Source organism: Lepus europaeus, chromosome 20 (genome assembly GCF_033115175.1).
Source record: "Lepus europaeus isolate LE1 chromosome 20, mLepTim1.pri, whole genome shotgun sequence".
Lineage (NCBI taxonomy): Eukaryota > Metazoa > Chordata > Mammalia > Lagomorpha > Leporidae > Lepus > Lepus europaeus.
The window spans coordinates 53,613,487-53,631,200 of NC_084846.1; the positions used below are offsets into that span (position 1 = coordinate 53,613,487).

Genomic DNA, 17,714 nt, shown 5'->3' on the forward strand with positions numbered 1-17,714 from the left:
TTTTATGTATAAGAAAAATGAAGGCTAAGAGAGTTGAAGTCACTTTTCCAAAGCTTTCAACTAGAAAGAGCAAGAGCCAAGGTTTTAATTAAGAATTGTCTGGCTCCAAAATCCATCTTCATTTGTAAGTGAAAGCCAAAGATGTTGGCTAGGATTATACTCTACATGTTACTGAATATCACAGCAAAGACTTTATATTTATTTTAATCAGATACATGAAATTCACTAAATAAACACTAGCTTGCACATGAAAAATCCCTAGAGACAGACCATAACTAAGTGAATTAATAAAATAAATAGCATGCTAGATTTTGATGGGTGCCTTGAAGGGAAATGGAGTGAAGCAGGGAGACAGGAAATCCCATGGGACTAGCTGGAGATGGATTTTATAATTCCAAATAGTAGGAAAAGATCCTCTACTGAGAAAAAAAAGACACAAAAGATTCCACAGTTTAACCTGGAATCCTTCAACACCCAAAGCATATTGGATGAAGACATGGGTGAGAGTTTGCTGCTGAAGGTTCAGCGAGATACTCAGTCTTAATCTGAGAAATTTTCTCATTCTTTTTAAAAAATTTATTTTATTTATGTGAAAGACAGAGTTACAGAGAGAGGCAGAGCCAGAGAGAGAGAGAGCCAGTTGGTTCACTCCTTGAATGACCGCAATGGCCAGAGCTAAGCTGATCTGAAGCCAGGAACCAGGAGTCCTGCCAGGTCTCCCACGTGGGTGCAGGGCCCAAGGACTTGGGCCATCTTCTACTGCCTTCCCAGGCCACAGCAGAGAGCTGGATTGGAAGAGGAACAGCTGGGACCTGAACCCATATGGGATGCGGGTGCTGCAGGCTGGGGCTTTAACTCGCTGCACCACAGCACCGGCCCTGAGAAATTTTCTAATTCACATCTCTGAGCCCTCATTCTCACTATTTCAAAATGAAGGAATTGGACAAGGGACAAAAGATAACAAGTAACCTCTTAGTAACCAGCACAGAGAAGGTGATATTTTGCTTATTCAGATTCAGTAAGCTGCTAGGAGGAGACTGGTTTGTGCAAGGGTGTAGATGATAGTGATTTTCCTATCTTTGGCCATCACTCTGCCATGGACAAGACTGTGCTGGGAACAGTCTTTAAGGGTAGGAGATAGAACAGCATGTATCATAAAAGATTCTGGAAATTTCACCTTGTTTCTTCCCTAAAACAATAGTAGTTAACATTCACTGGGCCTCATTATGTGCCCGGTAATACGCTGTTATAATTTCACCAGTGTGTTATTTAACCTCCATAAAAGAAGATGTCAGGCCCTCTATTATCTTTATCATACAGTAGAGGAAACTGAGATTTAGAAAGAATTAAGTTTCTATCCAAGCTCAGGCAGGCAGGAAAGTGGCGGAGCCAGAACCTTCTGACTCCTAAATCTGCTCATAATCTTTATTCTGCTCAAATACACGGAGCTGTGTCCACAGACTGAATCTTAACCTGGCTGGAGTCCTGGGAAAAAATCAATAGTAAGTAGAATTGGGGGATGAGGAGGAAGGGGAAATAGAAAATAAAACATCAACAACAAAAAACTTTGCAAACACGGTTCTTGCTAAAATAGGTTATCTGTGTATCCAAAGAACAGTCTTCCAAATTCTGTAAGCAGCAGAGAGCCTGGGAAAAATAGGAGCCTAAGCTTTACATTACTGGGTAGAATATTATGAATGCTGAAACATAAATGCAGACATTAACTATGTAGAATGATCTTCATACTCCATTCTAGACCAGATAATCGGTTATTTTGTCTGTGTTTCAAAAGTATGACAATAAAGTTGATATAATATAAATTCACTTACAAACGTACTGGTTATTTTTAAAGAAGAATCCATGAATATCTCATTTTTCATTTTATTTTTTGAACTTTTATTTAATAAATATAAATTTCCAAAGTACAGCTTTTGGATTACAGTGGCTTTTTCCTCATAACTTCCCTCCCACCCGCAACCCTTCCGTCTCCCGCTCCCTCTCCCATTCCCATGAATATCTCATTAATTATGTGTTCAATCCCTGTGCTAAATCCTTTTCAGAAAGACACAGACTTATGCATTATCACATCCAATTTTTATTAAAAGTTTACTTTTATAAATTCAAAAATACATGCACGTGCTTAGTAGTATTCTTACATAGAGGAAAATCCACATGGTCATTGAAATTCAAGATGCTGCAAGGATTTTTTCCTTATGAAATCACACAGCCTCCTTTGAGCTCCTTGAAGGGATTTTTGTCCTCTGGGACACCTTTTACTAGTGGATCCTCCCCAGATCTTTCTTCAACATAATCCCTGACTTCTTCACAGCATTTGGATACCTTAAGGAGAAGGAGAAACAAGTGACTCATTTGGTGCAAACCAGAATACTGCAGATGGCAAGAATTTATTTATTACAATGAATTTTCATTTTGTATCATTCTAATGGGATTGTTTCGGCTTTCCGCCAATGCGCATGCATCTCCTAGAAGAGAAGAAAGGGCTGCCCCTTTCCCGGACCTCCTGGCCACATCCCAGCCTAGGGTTCCCAGTACACAGGGCCTCTAGCTTCTTCAAATCGGGATCCAGCGATCAGAACACAGCTGGAAACATAAGAATGTCACCTGGTCAGTATTGATCCAATCAGTTTTCCTCATTCCATAAATGTGACTTGTAAAGGCAGAAGGAAATGAATCATTACTCACGCCCAGGCTTATCACCACTCCTGGATCTCAGAAGTATACGCACGCACTTTTACATAAAACTCGTCTACAGGGATGAGTGTTAATGGGTCAGGGACCCTTGGCTAAGTTGTTCAATATCTTACAGGCATCCAGAACACAGCCTGCATTCAGCTGATGCTATGAATTTTTGCTGAACCAAAGTATTTATTTTGTTTATGAGCTCGCTTTGCACTTAAGTGCACCATTATAGTAACGGCTTGGTAGAAAAATCAGATTTTGGTATTTGAATGGATCCAGCCAGAGTCTATTAATGTACCATTTAACATTCTTTCTAGAGATAGGCAAAGTCCAATGAAGACATAAATATAAATATGTATATGCCACCTACCTATAGAATCAATTTTTTCATACTCTTTTAGCTTCAACTTGTTATGTTTTTAATTAATATATGCTTCATGAAAGTAACACAGAACTAATTCAGTTTGGGCAGTCCAGTAAGTGGCCATTCCAAGAGTTATTTAACCAATGTATTTTTTTTCAAGGAACGTTTTTGTGGCATTTTTATATGCTAATTCCCAGCCACGTTAGACATAAGACTTTATATTGTTTTGCAACCCTGCAGTCCCATCCTCTACCTATTAGAAGAAATTGTTTCCAACTTTGGGCAAGGAGAGTCCAGTGTCTGCTTCATAGAACAATAACTTGCAGATTTATACTTTTGAAATATGATTTAGATGCACTCCTGTTTTTTCCTCTCCTCAGTGTTCCCACACTCCCTCCCAAATGCCCCCTCCCTTAACTCCACCCAGATGCCAGGAATATAGGTAAAAATCAGTCAGTGAGGGGCTGGTTTTGACAGTATCTGGGTAGAATCTGAAGTCAAAAGGACCAATGTCTTCATATATGGTTACTTAGAATGATATATGAGTATGTGTCTAAAAATTATTTCCGTGACATTTCTTATATGCATATGTGGTTTAAAATAGGATTGCATGACACAGTGGAAAGTGCTTTCTTTGGTGAAGACAGCTCACCTAGGGTCTCATTACTGTAAAATAAGAATAGCAACACCGGTTGCATTAAGTGCCTAACAAGAGCCTGACACAAGAAGATGCACCACCACAGGGTAATTCCTTTTAGTGAACACTACAAAGATTGTTTTTAGCCATTGCCCACCTCATCATTGAGAATCTGTCAGTTTTAGAAACTAGATGCAAAGGGTTTTCTTATTCTGACAATACTAGTGCATTGACAACAAAATAAATTGAGACATAATATGACTAAACTGGTTCATGGATATTAATAATTTTAAATATCAATAGTAAAATAGTGTAGAAAGCACTTGTGTCCTGGACGTTGTTGTCAGAACTTTGTGACCATTGCCATATTTATTTCTCCCAATTGTCCTCTCAATTAAATGCTATTACTACCTCCACTTTGAAGAGCACAGGCAGATGGCAATTACATAGATTAGCTTAAGTGAAGGTGACATGGGCTGAAAGTTGTTGTGGAACCAGAATCTGAGTCAGGAATATGGTTCCAAATCTATCCACTGAACCATGGTGGTGATACGTCAGTCAGAGCTCTAGGTTCAGGACCTGGCGCTTCCATGATGAATATGTGTTCACCTGAATGTTTGTATCTCCTGCCAACCTGTGCACTGAAATCCTAACCCCTAATGTGATGGTATTGGATCATGAGAGCAGAACCCTCATAAATGGGAGCAGTGTCCTTCACGAAGAGACCCAGGGGGCTTCCTAGCTGCAATTACCAAGCAAGGATGGAGGGAACAGACCGCTGTTTGTGAATGAGGGAGTGGGCCCTCACCAAACACCAAATCTGCTGTGCGCCTTGACCTTGGATTTCCCAGTTTCCTGAATGGTAAGGAATAAATTTCAGTTGTTTGTAAGCTACCCAGGCTGTAGCATTCTGCTATAACAGGCTGAACAGACTAAGACAATGTGCCTCGCCCCCCCCCCCCCCCCAACTTCTCTCTCTCTCTCTTTCTGTGTGTGTGTGTGCAAGCGCTTGCCATCTGATATTCCAAGAGCCTGGAAACTGAGTAATAGGGGAAAAGGACCCCGAAGCCTGGTGGATGGTGATGTATGTGAAGTTTATCCCATATAAGAATTCTGAGGTAAATTTACCACAAGTGAATAATGAGTATGAAGACAACCAGATTGCTTACAAAACAACAATCCTGAGTACACAAATAATAAGACAGAGTTTGGATTTTTTTTTTCAAATAAAGAAGAAAGAAAAACACTTCTTTACCCCAGACATTTATTTTTCCCTCAAATTACAAAGATAAGGGTTTCAACTTATTTCTTGCATGTTCCAAGTTTTGTGCTGGTTATAGACTTAGTTTTATCTTTACAGTGAAACACATTTTACTTTCATGGAAAGGAGAGCAGATAAGTTTGAGACAATTATAAATATAAAAGAAGCTAAAATCCCAATTTTGATTGGGAGTAAAATTTTGAGCAAAGTATGAAGATAATACAAACTCCCTTTCCACTTTGTCTTGATAAAGTTAGATTTTTAAAAAATATGTAATATGCTGTTATCATCTACAGAGGGGTTTTTGTTCTACAAATTTCCTAAAGTGAAGAAATCTAAAATGCACATCTGTGTTTTCTAAGCTTCAGTCACTGTTTATTGTTGGAAGCTTTATACCTTTGCCATTTCTATTCCTTCTAAGCGCAGAGAACTCTTGTAACCATTTCTGAGACCTGCCAGATGTGTCTAGGAGGAGCCAAGGAGTTCTTGTGCTTGAATTCTTTGTTAGGTAAAAAAAAAATTGCAAAAGAAGAATGGAATGCATTCGTTTATTCTGACCATGACAGTGCTGGGATATGAGATCATGGCTCAAAGTGTCTCAACAATCACAAAATATTACATGGAAAAAAGGAAAAGCTTGTGAATTTAGAAAAGTAAAACAAAATACCTGTATGCATTGCTTCACTTTATTCTATAGCTAAAGTACAATCTCTATTTCATATTCTTCTTCCCTCTCTTCTGTCCTTTGTCTGTCTGTCTTTCCTTCCTTCCTTCCTCTTTCTTTCCTTTTTTAAAAAATAACTCTTTAAAATGTAAAATCTTTCCTAGTTTGGCAGTCATACAAAGCACAAACTAAAGGTTAAATTTGGCTTATGGAAAATAATCTGCTCACTCCTTGAATTAAAGTCTCAATCAACAAAGAATTATGATTATTAATTTTATCAGTCTCTGATGAAGTTTTACTTGAACAATTTATTTTGAACCATAGTTAGCCTCCTCAGTCAATAATAAATAAATGAAAGACAGTTAACGCTTTCCAATTTAGCATTCCGCAACATCGTTAGCTTAAACTAAATCCAGAAGCAAGCAGGCAATTACCATCATTCTTTCCAGAGTCACCTCTTTCTTGAGCTGGTCAACTTCCATCTTCAACTTGTCCTTTTCCGTCAGGTCTTCGATGTTGATCACTGGCATCTTTCACCTGCCAAAAAGATAGAAAGTGAACACATAGAACTGAGTTGCTGGAATCACTTTGAGTCCACCTTAGCCAACTGTGCTCTCAGTTTGTCACTTACTAAGCAAGTTGTTCTTTGTTTTATTTTAAATTTCCTGTGATAATCAATTTCTCATGAGCTGTCTCTGAACAATTCTAGCACTGAACAGTAGTCTTGGGATTTTAAAGCTTCTTCGTAATCTTCTCTAATATGATTAAGCCAAGTATCTGACTCTAAACACCTGCCAGTGGGTTTACAAGGAGGGGTCAGTGCAGTTCAATAAAATCTGAAATGCATAAAGCTCCTCTTTCCCCCCTCTCTTTGTCATAGTGTAAAATTTCAGGTCATCAACCTTCATCTTCCAGTTCCAAAGCTGCTCACTTTATAATTTGTGCCATTTAACCTAGTTCGAGGTCATTCTGAGGACTGCTCATTAATCTGCTAAATCAGTAGCGTACTTAATCTGGTATTTAAAAGGAACCGTATAAAAACTGTTATTATACTTCAGTATAATGACTTGAAGAGTGATTAATTTGGAAATACTATAAACAACCTTCTTCATCAGAAATAAAGTAGTGTACTATTTACAACTGTGTCTCCAAGCAATACCTGGGATTTGTATGTAACTCTCATGAATTGTATAACAAGGATAAACAAATGTGGTAGGTTAGCAGGGATGCAGCAAGTACCAATGCACATCTCAACAACAGACCCCACCATCCTGCTGGGGATCTTCTCATCTCTTCAGTTGGAGCCATCTTCCTCATTACCCGTTGATTCAAGTGATCTTCCTGTGAAATTGTCTAGGAAATATTTCATGGTAGCCAGGTGGTGCCCTTACAGGGATTCTTCTTACAGGATACCACATGCACATCATTTGGGTCCTTTGACATCAATCGTAGTAGATGCTGTTGTTGCCCTGCCCATATCTCCAAACCTTCCCACTCAGGTTGGCTTGGCTGATCAGAACTCAGGTATTATCTGATTGAAACTAGGAGATTCTTCTCCAAGCTGGTCCCTGAGGGTATTGCGTAACAAAAGGCTGGCTGATAATGTGGTCCAAACAGCCTCACCTTTCACTTCTGGACAAGCTTTCTGCAATACAGAACCTTCCAGAACTCCCCAGGTTTGGGATAATGCTAGTCTTCTGAAACCTCACTTTTTATTAACTTCTCCTCCTGCTCCATCCTGCTTTTCTTAGTCCTCCAGAGGTTTCTTCTGAGAGCTTGCCCTTGATAAATCACTTAGGTTCTGCTTCTAGGAGATCCAACCTCGGATATAATGGATCATTAGGACCCTTCCTAGAAAGGATAGACTCTTTGTAACTTTCTTGTGCTCACTGTTGCTTGCCTATTATTGTCTGTATTGTTTGGCACACAGAAGAGAATCAGGAACTCTTGACAAAGGCACTTTCAAAAAAAATTTTATTATTTATTTGACAGGTAGAGTTATAGACAGAGAGGTCTTCCTTCTGTTGGTTCACCCTCCAAATGGCTGCCATGGCCAGCGCTGCGCCGATCTGAAGCCAGGAACCAGGTGCCTCCTTTTGGTCTCCCATGGGGTGCAGGGCCCAAGCACCTGGGTCATCCTCCACTGCCTTCCTGGGCCACAGCAGAGAGCTGGACTGGAAGAGGAGCAACAGGGACTAGAACCCCGTGCCCATATGGGATGCCGGCTCCGCAAGCGGAGGATCAATCAAGTGAGCCATGGTGCCAGCCCTGACAAAGGCACTTAATCTATGTCTTAAATGATCACCTTTACTAGATAAAAGGCAAGTCATCTAACTTTATTTTATTAACAAATAATTTCTCTAAAATGCTGTGATTCATTATATTTAATAATGTTTAACATGAGAAACACTTCATTTAAAGGAACTGTATTATTAGATGATTCAAGAATGCTAGTTTTGATGCCACAGGTCTTACATGAAAATGATTCAGAGGTCAGGGACCAAAGTTTTTACCTTCCTCATGGCCATAGAGAAGCACAGCGTAGGCAGTGCCTGTGGAGATCCCAAACATTCAAAGTCACAGTGACGCCAAAGGCTCACAGAATTGCAATACAGTGTGTCATCTACAAAGGTGCCCAGAGTCCAAATGCCCAATCATGCAATGGAGGGCTGTAGAGCTGAGGTTACAACAGATATTTGTTTTCTGCTCCGGGTTGTTTTCCCCTCCAGCAGCTTTCTCACATCTACCCTGCTTCCAGTCAGTGAGGAAGAGTAGATTTGTTTATTCCCATCTGAAAAATATATGGAAAGTTCAGAGTGAATGACAAATGGCCCTAAATTCTAAATTCTCTCTGTGCCCTTCATAGTCCAAGCTTTCAGGTTGGGCCATCTCTCCTTGGAAGGTTCTAAAAGGGACTAGATCAGATGATTGGCCCTGTTACCAAGCATCACTACTCCACCTTCAGTCAGAATGCAAGGGGAAAACTAAAGCCCCACTGTCCCAACTAAGGTAGCTGTTACTGCTACTCCAGGGACAAACAGACCCTGAGCTTAGGAAGATGCTTGCCTTTTTAGCTCCTTTGCTAGCATCAGAGGTTCTAAGCTCAAAAAAGCAAAGAAAGGAGAAAGCAAGAGACTCCAGCTGTACCCCATCTATAGAGGCATGTTCTCCATGGGAGCACTACTGCCCCTAGAGGGCCTTTTGAAAAAAGGTCAGAGTGTGAAGATTTTCCATAGTTTTTGTGGGTGTGGATGAGCAATGTCAGATATCTAACATTTTCCAGGACCCTGCTGCATAAAATGAACTGTCCCACATCCAGTATAACTGACAAATATCATCTTAGACATCCACATAGATAAAAACCATACTTATAGTTATTTGAACCTTGAATTGAACTTCTTTTCATACATGAACTTAAAATATATCTTAATACATTATTAGATATATATTAATATTTATACCAAATATATACCAAATTTTACAGTCACGTAAATATTTGCTGAGTAAAAGGGAGCTCACACACCAACTTTTTTACTCTTTCACAAATTCACATCAGTCCCTGCAGCCACGAGCATGGAGTATGTCAGTGTGTGTTCTTGGATGCTACGTCCATAGTTATTCTATATATAAAAATCATCCGACATCTTCATTATGTGTAGTCATGTTGGTTTTTATATTGAAGCCCGTCTTCATGTTTATAATTTGCTGCTTTTGTATTGTGTGAATACAATCCAGATATCATACAAATATTGATGGCTTCAAATGGACCATTATGAAATACCTCATCTACAATGGGACTCTGAGTGAGATGGGATTTATGGTCACAGAGCCCTAGCAGAGACGGAGGAAATGCGCTTTGCCTTGGCTTTTCTTTGTCCGAAAAAGCTGGCTAGGTTTTGTCATCCAAATATGGCAACAAGGATGGTATCTGCTCACAGGACTGTTAAGGGAGCAGCCATTCTCTGGGATATGGGAGTTGCACATAACATAGTTGGGCAGGCAATTTCTCTAAAAGCATAAAATGTTTTTATGCTTCTGTCTCAATATCTGGAGGATTTTCAAAATAAATAAATAAATAAATAAAGCTCGAATTGACCAAGAGTAGAAAAGAAAGGCATTTGTGCTTGGCAAGGCAAGCAAACAAGTTATGACAGTCATGGACAGAGAGGCTGGGAGCTTCCTTAACCGTTCTGCTTCGGGAGGGTAAGACTAGATAGAGCAGCCCAAGTGTCTCATAGTGGTTCTCAGAATTTCAATATGTCTCTTGCTAATTTGTTTTAGAATTAAAATGAGCTGGTGTTCGAGCAGGCGTGTGGCCCAGTGATTAAGACCCCAGTGAAGATGCCTGCATCCTATATCAAAGTACCTAGGTTTATTTATTTATTTTTTAAAAGATTTATTTATTTATTTGAAAGAGTTACACAGAGAGAAGGAGAGGCAGAGAGACAGAGACAGAGAAAGAGAAAGAGAGCTCTTCCATCCAATGGTTCATGCCCAATTGGCCACAATGGCCAGAGCTGTGCTGATCCGAAGCCAGGAGCCAGGAGCTTCTTCCAGGTCTTCCATGCCAGTGCAGGGGCCCAAGCAGTTGGGCCATCTTCTACTGCTTTTCCAGGCTACAGCAGAGAGCTGGATCAAAGTGGAGCATCCGGGACACAAACTGGCCCCCATATGGAATGTTGGCACTGCAGGCGGCAGCTTTACCCGCTACACCACAGTGCCAGCCCCATTGGGCCCAGCGTACCTAGGTTTAATATCTCTCTGTAACTCCTGACTCCATTTTCCTGCAACTGAGGTGCCTGAGATGTCTCAAGCAATTAGGCTCCTACTATCCATGTGGGAGACCTGGATGGAGTTCCTGGCTCCTGGCTTCAGCCACCCTGGGCATCTGGGGAGTGAACCAATGGATGGGAGCTCCCTCTCTATCTGTCTCTCTTCCTCTCAGCTAAATAACAAAATAAAATCAAATAAGCTAGGGTAAACTTCAAAGGCTGTCTATTTTCTGTTTGTTTTGTTGGGCCCCTCAGTAGTAGAGATGCCCACTTGCTCGAGAGGACGCCCAAAAACCCAGACTCCAAACCAGCTGATGCAAAAAGCATGAGGTATTTATTGTACGTTTGCGCAAACGGGCCCCTCACCTCAGGCAGTGAGGAGCCCTGAGCGGCAGTTTTACACAGGTTATATAGGCAACGAATTAGCATATTCCTAACGCATGCATAGGATTGGTCAGTTCAGAGGGACCGTTAGCATATGGGAGAATGCTGGCGAAGAATGCTGGTGGAGAGTGCTGGTATAAAATGCAGAGGTGGCACGGGATTGGTTGGTTCGGAGGGACAATTAGCATACCGGAGAATGCTGAGGGAGAGTGCTAAGGTGTTACAGGATTGGCCGGTCGCAGTGACATCATAAGTGTGCGCCTAGAGACCCTCCGAAGGGAGGGGCAGCTCTGCTCTGGGGCGCGCCCAGAGGTTTCCTGGAGGGGAGGGGCAGTTCTGCTCTGGGTAGCATCTAACCTCTTAAGAAGCCCCTGATATTTGCCCAGGCCTAGTTTCCTGTCCCTCTCCCCCATAAGGGTCCTTCATTCCCTCCTTTTCTCTTTGCACAGATTTTAATCCTAAAATCTATTGGACCTCGGAGATCTTTGAAGCTTGACACTGGTACTGTTGAGTCAGCACCCGGGTTTGGAGTTAAACTTGCCAAGCTAGGCGAAAGGGTGGCTGGCAAAAGGGGTGGTCTGGGGAGAGCCTGCCTCACTGGAGGGAGGGAACTCTGTTCTTGCTGGACTGGGTTGAGTCCCACTGACTGGGGACTGGGAGCCATACACGCCCCAATAGTTAAGACTATTTTTAGGGATTTTTGTCAAATTATTCTGGTCAGGTACATCCCAGGTATCTAACCCAGTAACCAGTTGACATACGTTCGGGTATAAGGTGGGCCACCATGCCCTGGGGGTATGTAACCACTAACAGACCAGGCCACCCGTCCTGTGGGGGAAATTACTTCCCACGTTAACAATTGTGGAGCATGGGGATTGGAAAAACAATGGGGAAAGGCCAGGAACATCACAAATATTAAACAGTTTTTGAAAGTCTTAGCTTGAGCGGGTTCTGAGTGCGCTGGAGCTTCCATTTGGCTGGTCTATCTGGATCCTCGGGGCCCTGGGGAGGTGGTGCTCGCTTCACGTGTGAGGCGTGGACCCACGCAGCGATTCCGTCGACCTTGAGAGCGGTGGGAGTTGTCAACAGCACAGTGAAAGGGCCTTGCCACCGGGGCTCTAGAGTTTTAGATTCGGACATACACGGCATCACCGATTTGGAAAGGATGTGGGATAATTGTCGTCTTGGGTTGGTAGGCTGCTGCAAGAGGTTTCCAGACCTGGTTCTGGATGATCTGGAGCGCTCTCAACCGGGCCTGTAACCTAGGGGCATCGGCAACGGAGTCACTGGCAAGGTCAAGCAAGCCTGCTATTGGTGGGGGCCCTCCACAAAGGACCTCGCATGGTGTCAGTCCGCAATGAGAGGGCGTGTTTCGGACCCGGAACAACACCATAGGGAGGAGTTGGACCCAGTCTTTAACGCCAGTCTCCAACGCTAATTTGGTCAAGGCGCCAGATGTTGGGTCTCAGTCCACCCGTACAAGGATGGACTGGGTCCGAGGAAAGGTAAGTGTGCCGCTCGCCCGCCCGTTCCCCAGCCTCCTGGTCCCGGAGACAATCAGACGCAGCGGGGAGTCAAGTCTAGCAAGGACTCAGTCACCTTCTGCATAATAGTACCTTTTATAACACAAAACTGCAGAGTCATTGGGGCAGGGCTAAGGACCAATCAATCACTTAAAAAACACCTTGGGGGGGGGGATTTTTATAGGACTAGCCCTATGTCTATACACTTGTTACTAGTTTTGTTACCTCCCTTGTTGTTGCGCAGCCAATTAGTTTTAGTGGTAAACAACTTTGGATTCCGCCCATCTTACTTCCTCTGGGCGCCATCTTACTTGGCTCCAGCTCGGGCGGGGGCACCCGGGCCTGGCCTGGCCTGGCCTGGCCAGGCTCATGCCCCACAGATTCCCCCTTTTTGTTTTAGCACGCGGTCCCTGTCTTAGGTTGCCCCCAGCCGTCCTTGCCCTTACCCGTCATTGGTAACCCAGGCAGCTTGGCCATGAGCCCTGTCTTAGGTTGGTGCAGGACGCTGGGTGCTTTACCCGTCTTGGGGTGTCGCGTGACTTGTAATTATGGGGGCGTGGTGAGCTTTCTCCACCGCCTGTCTTAGGTTGTTCCGGTCCATCCGGAATCTTACCCGTCATTGGCAATGTGGAGAGCACCGGGGGTGCTTCCCCAGTTCAGGGGATCATAGCCCTCTGTGGCTAGCAGCCTTTGGTAATGAACCTCAACCTGTCTTACCCTTGTTGCCTAAGCCTATTCGTTATGCATGGGCCAATAGCAAGGATTAAAAGCAGGGCAAGAAGCAGTCCAAGAAGAGAGAAGAGGTAGGGAAAGAGTCCATTAAGGCTCATCCAAAAGAGGCTTTTTTGGAGTACACACTAGATTACCTTGGAAACCAGAAATAAACACCTTGAACATAAGAGTTAGCACACAAAATCCGCACATAACTTAGAACTATTTAACAGAGCTAAAAAGAGCTTACATGACCTAACTTTAGAAATGGCAGAGTAACCCACTAAGCAGACACTGTTAAAAAGAGACACTATAGTTTTTGCAAAAGCAGATCTGTAAAAGAAACAAGTTTAAAGCATATTAAGGACATATAAAAACTTGTAAGACCACCTTAGCTGGAAAGCAAAAACACGAATACAACATAGGTCCGACATCATCTACAATATTTTAACACACTGCATAATTTAAATAGACTTAAACAGTTGTTACTTTAACAAATTTAGAGTCCCATCCTTTGAGAGTTCCAGGGATCCTACTGGAAGTCCCAAAGTTGTTAGACTCCATTTGAGAATTTAAACTGTTAGAGAGTCAACCGCCTAGCCAAAAACTAGTACGTATAACCTGAATATTTTAACCAAAGCTGTGGGGTAGATCTGATCAGAGTTAGGTAATCACTTAAACATTAAAGGCAGACAAATCCAATAAAACACGAAACCTTCAAGACACGTGCAAACTCTTAGATAAGTTAACTACAGCAGCACAGAAAAGAGCTGGTCATCAGCATAGAAGCCCGTTGCTTAGGACAGGGAAACACATCTGAAACAAAACGGCAGGGAATGAGAGGCTTCCGTAGTGCTGGAGAAAAAGTTTCATTAACTGCAAATAAAGACTCATTAGGTTGGAAAGGGTTAATGGATGAAGGTTTTTGTTCCTTTAGGTAAGGCCAGTGGTAGCCAAAGGCATTTTTTCTTCCTAGTGAGGACAGCATTGAATTGTAAATGGAGAGGAAAAAAGCAGCCCAAGGACTAGTCTCCCCTAGAGTATCTGGCTGTGGTCTGCAAGGGTGCAACAGGCTACACTGACTGGAAGAGAGTGCAGAGAAAGGCATGGTCCCCCATTTACAGGGAAGACTGTGCACGCCGGGGCCTAGCAGGACTGGCCATGGGGTTGGGTAGGCACGCTGTTTACAAGATGGCGGCGGGCGATTTAAGGGAGGTGAATAACCATAAAGGGGTGGCCACATGGGCGGAATTGGAGGCGCAGTGCGTTGAGGCAGTGTTGGGCTTTTAGGGGTTGCCGCCACACCTGGAAGTTTTACCTTAGTTTTAACTGCCTCTGGGGATTTACGAGCCTCCCTCAGGCCAGTGCAGGCCTTCCCTTTCCTCCTGCTCCTTGTGGATCCTTTTTGTTGTAAATCCTTTCTGCCTCCTTCATTAAATCTTGTATAGTATATCCCTGAAGCCCCTCTAGCCGCTGCAATTTATTGCGGATGTCCGGCGCTGACTGTCCTATAAAGGACATGATTACATCTCCCTGCCGGTCCTCTGCCAGGGGGTCAAACGGGGTGTACATACGGTAGGCTTCCATTAATCTTTTAAGGAAGCCTGCCGGCGTTTCCTCAGCCCCCTGCACTACTGCACGTACCTTGGCCAAATTGGTGGGGCGCTTTCCAGCCCCTCTGAGACCCGCAAGGAGAACCTGGCGGTAAAGACGAAGTCGCTCCCTACCAGCAACGGTGGTGTAGTCCCAATCAGGACGGGTTAAGGGAAACGCCTCCTCGATTTCGTTTGGCAGTAGGGTCGGTCGGCCATCTGCTCCAGGGACGTTTTTCCGTGCCTCGAGGTAGACGCGCTGCTTTTCCTCAGTAGTGAGGAGGGTCTGCAGAAGCTGCTGACAATCATCCCAGGTGGGCTGATGAGTCAATAAAATTGACTCGATCAGCCCAGTCAGAGCCTAGGGGTCTTGAGAGAAAGAGGGGTTATGGGTTTTCCAATTGTAAAGATCGGAAGCAGAGAATGGCCAGTACTGCATCTGGCCAGCCACCGAGCGAAGAGGAAAAGCCTGCGAAGTCCAGACGCTTCCCGAGCCCCCTGCCTGCCCCCGACGGAGGCGCAGGCGGCTGGAGGGCGGGGAAGGCGCTGAGACTTCTTCCCCTGCCCTCGTGGAATCGCGCGCGTTCTCGAACGTCCTTCCAGTGATCTAGAGTGAGACTTAAAGGGGTGGTTATTTGTTGACCCTTGCGTGTAAGGATTTCAGCCCAAACAAAAAGAACAGCCAATGCACAGACATATACAGTAAGCAAGACAAAACACATGGCTAGGACAAATCGAACGCTATTGCGCTATTTTTGGGAGCGGCTGCCTGACCAGCCCTCCCCGGGAAGGAGGGAGACTTAGTCTCCGACCCACCTCCAGACCACCCCGAGTGCGTCTTCCGGGGGAACAGACCGAGGGTTTCCCCTCATAACCCGGAGCGTCCTCCGGGTAACGGGCCAGGGGTTGCTGGGCACGCCTGCCTCCCCCACTGGTCCCACAGAGTCAGGTCAGATACTGGCCAGTCAGAATACTCAAGACGAAGACAACAACAGACAGAAAACACTTAATTATACCTCCAACTGGTCCGCAGAGAATGGGTCTGAGGGCGACCTCGAGCCCCACGTTGGGCGCCAAATGTTGGGCCCCTCAGTAGTAGAGATGCCCACTTGCTCGAGAGGACGCCCAAAAACCCAGACTCCAAACCAGCTGATGCAAAAAGCATGAGGTATTTATTGTACGTTTGCGCAAACGGGCCCCTCACCTCAGGCAGTGAGGAGCCCTGAGCGGCAGTTTTACACAGGTTATATAGGCAACGAATTAGCATATTCCTAACGCATGCATAGGATTGGTCAGTTCAGAGGGACCGTTAGCATATGGGAGAATGCTGGCGAAGAATGCTGGTGGAGAGTGCTGGTATAAAATGCAGAGGTGGCACGGGATTGGTTGGTTCGGAGGGACAATTAGCATACCGGAGAATGCTGAGGGAGAGTGCTAAGGTGTTACAGGATTGGCCGGTCGCAGTGACATCATAAGTGTGCGCCTAGAGACCCTCCGAAGGGAGGGGCAGCTCTGCTCTGGGGCGTGCCCAGAGGTTTCCTGGAGGGGAGGGGCAGTTCTGCTCTGGGTAGCATCTAACCTCTTAAGAAGCCCCTGATATTTGCCCAGGCCTAGTTTCCTGTCCCTCTCCCCCATAAGGGTCCTTCAGTTTTAATATACAATACATAAGTGTGCTTTGAGGTGAGAATATCTAAAAATTACAATACTTAACTTATGAAGGGCTACACTAGAGCAGTTAGTCAAATTATTTTTAAAAATTTGTTTGTTTTATACAGATATTAACTAGATTCTTTGAAACAGCTATGTCTCCAGCACTCTAAATTTATTTGATTTCTAGACATTCAGTTTGACAGTGAATTTTTCAGAAACAGATCCATTATATTCTGACCTTGTAATCTTGTAAATGCAAATTTATTTATCTTATATTATCCTTTCATGTCCTGAAATTCTACTTGAGACTATAAAAGGATAGCAGCCAACATTTTATTTATTCATTCAAAATTATTTATTATCCATTATGTGTCACACACAATTCCAGATCCTTGAGGGTAGAGCAGAGAAAAAAACAGATTAATAACTTTGCTCTCAAGGAACTAACTGGCATTTTAGTGAGGAGATAGACAAGAACAAGATACAAGAACAAAACGTACGATATTTTGATAGAGATAAGTGCTAAGGGGAAAAATAAAGCAGGAAGTAGCTGAAATGTCTCAGTTAAAGAGAACGGACAAGGGAGCTCTCTGGGAGAGGATGTGCTGGAGTTGAAGACTCGGGAAGAGTGGAGTGGGTTATGTAAGCCTTGAAGAGAGGTCATTCCAGGGCACACCAAATACAAGGGGCGCAGCGGGCCAACATGAATCTGACGCTACTTCAAAAAGTTCATGGAAAAATGCAATTAAAATGTATTGATTTTTGGTGTCAAAAAGAAAATTGAAAGCCAAACATATGAGGTTTTTTTTTTTTAAAGTTCAAATGAAATATGCATTATTCAAAAACACTGCATGGATTTCAAAAAAACGTTTGCACCAAGATAAGCTTACCTTTTCATTTCATCTTTCCACAAGTTGCTCGCTTGAAGCCCACATCAAGTGTCTACCTTCAATTGAGGAGTGCAGCGCATGTGAGCAAACATAGTACACAAAAGCAGTCCCCATGTAACTCTTGAAGTCCATTGTAAAGACTCTTGCTTTACTGTGACCGACCCAGGAGACCCTAGAGGGCTTTGAGAAGCAGAGTTACATTTTCTGGTGTACTCTGGCAGCTCCTTGGAGGTTAACCCACAGGGGCCAGAGTGGGAACAGGGAAGAGACAGCTGCAATGATGGAGGTGAAAGCCAGGCTGGTAGAGCTGGAAATGGGGGTGGGTGGTGAGCATCTACACAGATGCGGGAGGTAGAGCTAACAGGATGGACCAAAGGAAAGGACGGAGAAGAAAAACGAAAGGGAATAGTCCGTATGAGCAATTGGAAGAAGACACTTGCCATTTCCTGCAATCAGGAGGGCTATGAGAAGGGAAATAGACATTTGAGCTGCCTGGTAGCACCCCCACCCCACCCCATTTTATAGGCAGCAGAATTTAAGTGAGAGGCCACAGTTTAGAGACATGA

At 43.7% G+C, this 17,714-nt stretch overlaps 1 protein-coding gene across 1 annotated transcript; it reads right to left on the reverse strand.

Moving 5' to 3' along the window:
• Window positions 1-2,211: 2,211 nt before the first annotated feature.
• Window positions 2,212-6,156, reverse strand: GNGT1 (G protein subunit gamma transducin 1). The gene is made up of 2 exons (XM_062179193.1): window positions 6,061-6,156; window positions 2,212-2,340 (listed from the first exon to the last, which is right to left on the reverse strand). Exons 1-2 carry the CDS (start codon window positions 6,154-6,156, stop codon window positions 2,212-2,214), a joined length of 225 nt encoding a protein of 74 aa, XP_062035177.1.
• Window positions 6,157-17,714: the final 11,558 nt, after the last annotated feature.

What these genes read in the sequence shown, in the direction of transcription:
- GNGT1 (XM_062179193.1), bottom strand. Translation starts at nt 6,156, where the DNA reads ATGCCAGTGATCAACATCGAAGACCTGACGGAAAAGGACAAGTTGAAG. An exon ending in TGACTCTGGAAAGAATGATG is followed by an intron (nt 2,341 to 6,060) that starts GTAATTGCCTGC and finishes CTTCTCCTTAAG; the next exon opens with GTATCCAAATGCTGTGAAGA.